Source organism: Lolium rigidum, chromosome 2 (genome assembly GCF_022539505.1).
Source record: "Lolium rigidum isolate FL_2022 chromosome 2, APGP_CSIRO_Lrig_0.1, whole genome shotgun sequence".
Classification (NCBI taxonomy): domain Eukaryota; kingdom Viridiplantae; phylum Streptophyta; class Magnoliopsida; order Poales; family Poaceae; genus Lolium; species Lolium rigidum.
In genome coordinates this window covers 166,286,870-166,295,625 of record NC_061509.1, presented here as the reverse complement: position 1 = coordinate 166,295,625, position 8,756 = coordinate 166,286,870, and the positions used below count along the sequence as shown (strand labels likewise).

Below are 8,756 nucleotides of genomic sequence, written 5' to 3'. Positions count from 1 at the left end.
GATCCCCTTTTGCAAAAACCCCCCTGCGGGGAAGTTGGGCTGGGGAGGGGTTGCTGCTGGGCCATTTGGGCCGAGCTGGGCTGCGGCCAGAGAGTGAGAAAGAGAGGGGGAGGAAGTGGGCTGCGCCCAGGGAGAGAAGAGAGGAGGGTTCTCCCTCTATTTTTTTCTAGTTTTCTTTTTCTATTTTTATTTCTCCAAAACTAACCCAAATTCAAATCTGTTTTTGAATTTTGTTTCAAACTCAATTTTTCCAGGGAAGTAATAAACACACATGGACTGGTTTAATGAACAATGCCATGTTGTCCATTTTGAAAACTTGAGAGATTTTGAATAAGATTGAATTAGAGGGATTTGCATAATTGAAAATGGAGATGCAAATTTTGCTCAAATTCAAACTACATGCATGCAATGCTCATGAACACTCATTTATTTAGATAAACAAGTTTGGGATGTTACATCCATGTCCCGGACGACATACACAATCTTCAGAAAGAGATTCTGACTCATCCTGAATCGGCGCCGAAATACTGCCTCAGGGTGCAGCGGTTCATCGGCGAAGTAATCGGCGTACAACATGCCCTCCAGGCGCTGCCTCGCCTTGGCCTTCCGGCGCCCGGGCATCGAGCCGGCACGTCGCGGCTTTGAGTTCCACTCGGTGTATAGGGTGGCCAGAGAAGCCAGGATCATCATGTGCTCTTCATCTTCAGCGGCGTTCTCCTCCTCCAAGAGCAAAACAAACATTTGCTCGTTCTCATCATCGGAGTCCATGGCCGAGCAATCAAAACGCCGAACACCTCATGGGTGTGGTGTCGCGGCGATCGACACAGGGATCGACATGGGGGGTGGCAAGGAGCGCTGGTGAGGTGATGGATGGCGGCAAGCTCGGCGGTATCTAGGAAGTGGGTGCGGCCTTTCTACCAGCGTATGCGCGGCAGGAGAGGGTGGGGTGGTGCCGGCGGCGACGCGGCGGCGACGAGCTGGTTTGGGCAACGCGGGTGGAGTGGGGGAATTTTTGTGGGTGTGACGCCGGCAAACCTGGCCCACACACTTTTTCACTTCATCCGGCGCTCCCAGGCGCTTCCCAGGGTGTTGGGTTCGGCCTGCGATCGCCGGACGAAAAATAAGCCCAATCCGGCGAAAATTGAGCTCTTAGGGGGCGCGATTGGGAAAATTTTGTCCATCCTGCGTTAAAAACCGGCCTGGGGAGGGGATGCTGGGGACCTAGTGGAGATGCTCTAGACAATCTAGTAGATGAAGAAGATGGTGGATCTGACTACCAAGATGATGTTGGCAAATCAGCCGGTGCACCTACCGGTGATGGCGTTAAACATGTTCATGGATCTTCAGGTGTTCTTACTGATAATGAATATCCATGTGTAGCAGGGAAGACGTCCCTTCATTCTCACACAACACACTACTCATTCAGGTGCTCGGACAGGTGTGACTATGTCTAGCGAGCACAGTGGAAGTGATGGTGAGGTACAATCTACTATGGAAGGCCAAAGACACCATTTTTTAGGATGATATTTGACACCATGGAAGATGCACATGCTCATTACAACATAAATGAAAAGCCTATTGGGTTTTCAATGACAATCGACAGATCAAGGAAATCTAATAGAGATGATGTGAAGAGCAAGAGTGTGTTTGTATGTAACAAGACTATGAAAAATGCAGAACAAGAGTAGGTCCCATACTCCCAGTAAAAAAAACGGAACCTACTAATCACAAAGCTATGTGAGTGCAAGGCCAAGCTGCGGGTGAAACACACTGGTACTAGATGGCAAGTTAGCACACTCATGAAGTTATTCAGAAGTTTGCTTTGAGGAAGTATCTCAGATCACAGATGAAGACTCTACCGAAAAAAAACTTACCAGTAACCGACGTGTTTTCCGCAATTTTGACGGTAGAGGAGCCTGTCACTTATATAATGTAACTGATAGCCTCTTCATGTGACGTTCATTTGCCTGTCAGTGGAGAATAGTAGACATGACGAAAATCGCAGAACAAGGCGTCACCGGTACGTGTACATCGGGCAAGCCGAGAAGCTCGCTTTTGACGTAACTTGTAACGACAATATATGAAAACATCCTTCAAACCAAGTTATCCAGTTGACAAGAACTGGTAAAAATTGACCGTCATTAGTTAGTAACCAAAGACATGAGCTTCTCATTTCCCTGAGTCATTAGTAAATTTGCAATTGTCGTCCCGATTCTTCCAATATATGTCATTAGTAAAATTTCGGCAGCATCACCTCCTTCATTGGTGAGCATGAAGTGACGTTCAAATTTTTTATCCGCCGTCATGGGTAAGTGTTTAGTACTGACAATTCGTCAATATCTGTCCGTCATTGGTTCATTTTATCGGGGAAAAATAATATTGTACTTGTCATATTTAATACAATTCAGGCTGGTGAATCTATGAATGCAGTAGTTCATGCTTACAATTGCAGATCAACTAGTAAAAAAATTAGTAATACAGTTATTGCATCATGCACAATGTATTTTGTCGCTTACATGAGACATCAAGGTCAACAAAAGTATTACTTTCTAGAAGTTTGCAGTTTATCAATTTCAATGGTGTGTGAACAATATATAATATCATAATAAAAGGATCCTCATCTTCACGTGGCTGATTGATGACTCGTGAAAACGACCACTTTATATCCATCTAAATTTGGGTATCTTGTCTCAGTATGAAACACATATCTTTCTACACCCGCCATAAAGTGTTAATCAATGTCAATATGTGCAAATCTCCTTGTTTCTTTGTTTTTTTTTTGCGGAAATGGAAGTATTATGGTGGAAATGAAGGACAATTAATGATGAATTACGAGGTGGATATGTCGACAAATTAACTAGGGTTCATAGATGATTCTGAGAAGGTTTAACAAGCACAAGTACAATCATGCCCGTAAATACGGCTTGACCGTGCCATGTGTTGGTGGCTTCTTCTCAAACCCAACATAAAATGCACCCAGGGCATTCGACGCACATAGAGAGAAAACCAAATTCCGCCACCATAGCTAGATCCAATCTACACCGAAGATCTTTCGCCGGCATCGACTTCACCGCCTCATCATCATTACCATATCCATCTGTTCTCTCCCCTACTTGTAATGTTGATTCATTCGCGATTGGTGACATTGTATGGCTATTTATCATTCATCTTTTTAAGATTCACAGTTTTAAATATTGTTGATCTAATCATGTGTGAGTAGTGCTTATTGGCTATGGGCTGAGGCCTAGCCTCGCAGCATCAAGTGCATCTATTTACTTCTGGGACATTGTGTAATATGGTAATAGAGATTCATTTCTAGTTTCCGATCTTCTAGCCTGGATCCTAAGATTTGACAGGTACCCAAAGATCAGTAAAGGTATTGTGAAGTTTGAGTATGGCATGATCCAATGCTATGTTCAAGTGAAAACATGCATGGTCCAGTAGTGTGGCTATCTTCTAGGGAGTAACAGTGACATCCATGATCCTAATGCTATTTTCTAATTTATCTTAATACCAAGATTCCGCGTGTTGCTTAGGAATTCAAGGTGGATAATCGATCCATATAGACTGCGACCTACAACATTATGGTGTTTTTAGGACGCATGACCCATATTATATGTAGTATCTTTATTCCTGGATATTGAAACATGTGAGCTTCATTTTATCTTTGAATCATATTTACTAATATATAGCTGTAGGTTAAACCTTAAGCCCTGGCCTATCTTAAAATCATTGATACACAAAACACAAGAAAATCGTTGGTCCGATAAAGCAAACATTGGGAGAAAATTAGAAGTATTGTTCGAGTGATCTTGAACCAAAAGCAATCTTCCCATGTATTTAATAAACATAAGTACTACAATCATATATCTGGATTAAAGGTATCAACCCTTTTCTGGCGCCATTGTCAGGGAAGTAATTGCTACCCCTGGTGAGGTTACTTTCGTGCACCCATCACTCAACCCACTCTAGATGCGGAAAACTATGAAATTAAACCTCACTTTCTAGCTTTGGTTCAGCAAAAGCAATTTAAAGGTTCCGCTTCTGACGAAGCAGGTATGCACTTGAATACTTTGACATATATATGTGATATGATGCGAATTAAGGATGTGTTACTTGAAGTTATGGTTAATTATGACATCTGGATTTGGCATACTTTTTTTTGGTATGGAAGGAACTCACAATGACATCAATGTGTCGCGGCGCTCTCCGATATTTGCAAGACTACATAAGAGACATGCTCCGCTCATCAAATATGAGATCAATAACCACACATTCAACAAGGGGTACCACCTAGCCGATGGTATCTACCCACCATATGCTACATTTGTGAAGACAACCCCAGACCTGCAGAGAGAATATAGCTTATTTTGCGACATGTCGAAAGGATGTTGAGTGGGCATTTGGTGTGCTCCAATAACATTTTGCTATTGTTCGATCCCTTGCTCTCACCTGGTTAGATTCAACTATGTGGGAGGTGATGAACTATTGTGTGGCACAAAATGATCATCGAGAGTGAGAAAAATGAACCAGTGCAAGGTGACGATCCATTTGATCATCAAGGACCTGATTCCCAACATGATCAAGTACCTGGTGTGTTTTCTACTTTCCTCGCCATGCATCAACAAATCCGAGATGATGTAGTTCATACTCAACTGCAGAATGATCTGGTGGATCATTTGTAGGAGAAGAGAGGAAATGTTGCATGATTGTTGAACAAGTTGAATTGCAATTTATTTAAATTCTTGTACGAATAATTTTTATGTTTGGATTATTGTGTGAAACTATTTATGTGTATAACATTGTACTATTATTTAAATTGTTGTTTGAAACTATCAAAATATTGCAACATGATAAAAAGAAAAAGACATAAAAAGTTTAAGGGCTAGCCGTATTGGGTTCGCCGGTGCGGGACAGGCTTCACTATATCAGCGGATGTACTACCGGTGTTCCCAACAGGGCATTGCTAGCGCTCCTACCGGTGCCTATTTGGGGGTCGCCCATGAGATGCTATAAGATCGGCGATAAGCTGGAGGCGACAATAGTTTACGGCATATTAATTCTATTTACATGAAAAAGTTATGCAGCCCAATTTTCTGGCCTGGAACACAAATTGCCTCCCGGGTCGAAAGAAAGATCGACTCTGGAGGCGATCGGATCCAGCGGCCAGTGACAACTCCATCCCGTTCCGCAGTTCACCCCACCTCGTAGCCGGAGGAGGTCGTACGGACCAACCTCTTCTTCATCGAGGCCTGCAATTTTCTTCCATCTCCAACCATACATCGTCGGTCTTCCGATATGATCTTCATCGAGGACGCCGTGGCTTGATGGCAGTCAGGCCATCGCCAGCATTGTGCACTCTTGGATGTTGGTCCGGCCATGTTCCCGGCTGCCACCACATGGCCATCACTCACATCAGCACCAACCCCATAGTTTGAAGCTGTCCTCGGTCAAAACCATGCTTGCGTAAGCGGCCGCATAAGATGTTCAGTGGCACATGCGCTAAGGACGGCGATTTCTTAGTTGCGACTACTATGATGTAGACAAATATGGGGAATATCAAGATGGTTGCGCCTAGAAGAACAATGGATCTCGATTGCGTGGGTTTGGATGTGGTAAAGACTATGAGCCAGTTGATTGGTGTTTTGCAGCATGCTCGGCAAACAGGGTGGCAACACACGGGGACTTTGTTATTAGTTGTGTTGTTTCCACACCAAGTATGGATTTCTAGGTGAAAACCCTAGGTTTAACCTTTAGTGATTGTACTGGCAATGGAGGATTTATATTCGTCTTCTTATTGAATGAATTGTGTGGACTTTATTCGGACTTTCTTGGGGCCTAGAACTCATGATCTGGTGACCAGACGATGATAGTGTTTGTACATTGTTTCCTTCCTAGAGACTGTTGTTTATTGGAGAACATTTTTTGTACTCAGAGTGTGGGCTTCGTTGATCAGTTCGATGGGGTTTTTTTTTGGTTGTTTGCATCTTTGATTATGCTGCATAGGTATCTTCTTAATATTAATATATTTTCTTTATCAAAAAACTATATTCAATTTTCTGAATTATGAAAGCTTTTGAACATTCGAAAACTATTTCTGACCATTTGTGAACATACAACTTGCATTATCTTCTCGTACCAGGATATATGCAAACGTATTGCTGCGATAAAAGTAACAACAAAGAAATTTATGCGTTCGCATATGAAAGAAAAAATAGGGTCCCACAAAGCATCTTCTCTTCATTATACACCATCTTCACCTCTTCTCCTTGTATACTCCAAGTTTAGCAGATGGGCAGAGGCTCCCCGTTCCACTCCTTGAGGCACTCAAGCAATGCGTCTATGTGCTTTCCTTGGTCCATGGCTACGAGAACCTTGTTAAGCTCCTCACCGGGGGACCGAGTCTTCTCGCCGGTCAGGAACACAGTGCCAAGCTCCTCGCGCACAAACCGATATAGCGGGTACGAGCGGCACTCAGTGATTCGGTTGGGTGTTGCGGCCGTGCCGCTCTCCACTGAGGCACGTGCAGCCTCAACTGCCCCGGGCAGCGCCGCGCGCAACTCCTCCTCAAACAGGGCAACCTTTGCGAACACGGAGGTCTCCGCATCAAACTCTGCCATGCCATTGGCGAGGGCACGCTCAACGAGAACACCCCGTAGCTTCTTCATCAGCGGATAGTTGGAGCTGCAGGGGTCATCAGCGTAAGCGAACACCGCCTCACGCTCGATCTCCTGGAGCAGGTCTTTCTCGCAGAAGCGAGCGACGTGAAGACCACCGGTGGAATTGGTACTCAGGGTCTTCTTGGCGATTGTCATTACGCAGCCCTTGACGGCGCTCTTGACATTCTCCTCGATGTGGCGCAGGTCAATAGCCTGACAGAGGGCAACCAAGAATGTCGAAGACATGAGCTTGAGGATTTCAATCGCCTCGGCGGTCTTCCTGGAGGAGATGAGACCAAGAGAGTTAACGTCTTGGTTGTGTTGCTCAGCACTCTGGACGTGGTTGGTCACCGGGTTGCCCAAGAACTGCAGCTCGGAGCAGTAGGAGGCCATGGCGATCTCCGCGCCCTTTAAGCCGTAATCCAAGCTCGGGTTGCGCCCCCCGGATAAGTTTGATGGCAAGCCATTATTGTAGAGGTCGTTGACAAGCTCCGAGAACTGAGCAAACATGAGCTTGCCAATGGCTGCGGTGGCCAGACGAGTGTTATCCATAGACACGCCAATAGGTGTACCTTGAAAGTTCCCACCGTGAATCGCCTTGCCACGGGACACGTCAATGAGTGGGTTATCGTTGACGGAATTGATCTCGCGCTCAATTGACTTGGTGGCAGCTCGGATAACCTCTATTTGGGGCCCAAGCCACTGCGGGGACGTGCGGAGCGCGTACCGGTCCTGCTTTGGCTTCATCAGAGGGTCGAGCTCGCCTTGTATCTTTGCTTGCTTCATGTAGGAGCTTCCCTCCAAGATATGCTCCATGATAGCAGCAGCCTCTATTTGTCCTGGATGGTGCTTCAGCTTGTGGGTCAGGTGATCAGTGAATTCCGGCTTGCCAGTCATGACCTCGCAGAACACGGCAGAAATGACCTCCGCAAGGAGAGCAAGAATGTTTGCCTCGAAAAGCACGGTCGATGCAAGACCAGAGCCCACGGCTGTGCCATTCACCATGGCAAGACCCTCCTTAGGCTGCAACTCGAAGAAGCCGCCATGGATGCCTGCTAGCTTGAAAGCCTCGGCGGCATTCACCTTTGTGCCATCTGGTGCAATTGCCACAGAGTTCTCCCGGCCGGTGATAAGTCCAGCTATATAAGAGAGCGGAACCAGGTCACCTGACGCGGTGATCGTGCCTCGAAGGGGCAAGCATGGCGTGACATTGGCATTGAGCAACTTGGCAACCGCCTCGAGGATCTCGAACCGGATACCAGAGTATCCTTGGAGGAGAGTGTTGATGCGGACGAGCATGGCTGCACGTGTTGCCGCAGCCGGTAGAACGTGGCCATCGGAGCCGGTGCCAAACGCTCCGGCGTTGAGAAATCTGATGAGCTCTCTTTGGAGAGCACCGCCCTCCTTGGTCCTCCGGTGGGATGTGGCACCAAAACCCGTGGTGACGCCGTAGCTGTCGGTGCCGTTCATCATGCTGTTCATGACCCAGTCGCTGCTGGCCTTGACACGCTCACGAGCTGACTCGTCGAGCTCCACCATCACTTCGCCGGCAGCTGCCACCGCCGCAACCTTGGCGATACTCAAGCTGGCGCCCTCGATCGTCACCACAGGCTTGCGGTACTCCGCCACCATCCTCTTCACCTCATCTAAGTGACTCCCCGCTAGCTCCTCGGCGGCCTTCCCCCAGTTGAGCGGGTCAGCGCGCGGCGTTGCCATGCACAAACCAGTGCCGTTGGCAGCAACTTGGCCATTCTCACACTCCATCGCAGTTGCAGAGGCAAAGCTTTCTGAAGTGTTGTTGAATGATGTGAAGGGCGTGTATTGGTTCTCTGAAGAGAGTTGTAGAGAAGATCTAGTGTTTGCAGCTTCAAGCTAGATGTTGCTGCTCTTCTTGGAGCTGAATGGATGGGGCGGCAGAGTTTAAATAGGGGACGTGGGATGAGGAGGGAGTAGGTGCGCGACGACGACGACGAAGATGAAGTGGAGTGACCACTGAGGCATAAGCAACACGAGTAGGGTCACGCGGGCTATGGTAGATTCGCGGCACACGCGGGGGTTGGTGACTTGGTGCCTCGTCTGACCTTGCTCGGTCTCGAA

General features: G+C 46.8%; 1 protein-coding gene across 1 annotated transcript; it reads right to left on the bottom strand.

Annotated features, from left to right (window-relative positions):
- Window positions 1-6,104: 6,104 nt before the first annotated feature.
- Window positions 6,105-8,485, bottom strand: LOC124692569 (phenylalanine ammonia-lyase). Its single transcript, XM_047225965.1, has one exon. It carries the CDS (start codon window positions 8,421-8,423, stop codon window positions 6,285-6,287), a length of 2,139 nt encoding a protein of 712 aa, XP_047081921.1. The 5' UTR covers window positions 8,424-8,485; the 3' UTR covers window positions 6,105-6,284.
- Window positions 8,486-8,756: the final 271 nt, after the last annotated feature.

Excerpts from the sequence above, each read along its gene's own strand:
- LOC124692569 (XM_047225965.1), bottom strand. The coding sequence starts at position 8,423 with ATGGAGTGTGAGAATGGCCAAGTTGCTGCCAACGGCACTGGTTTGTGC.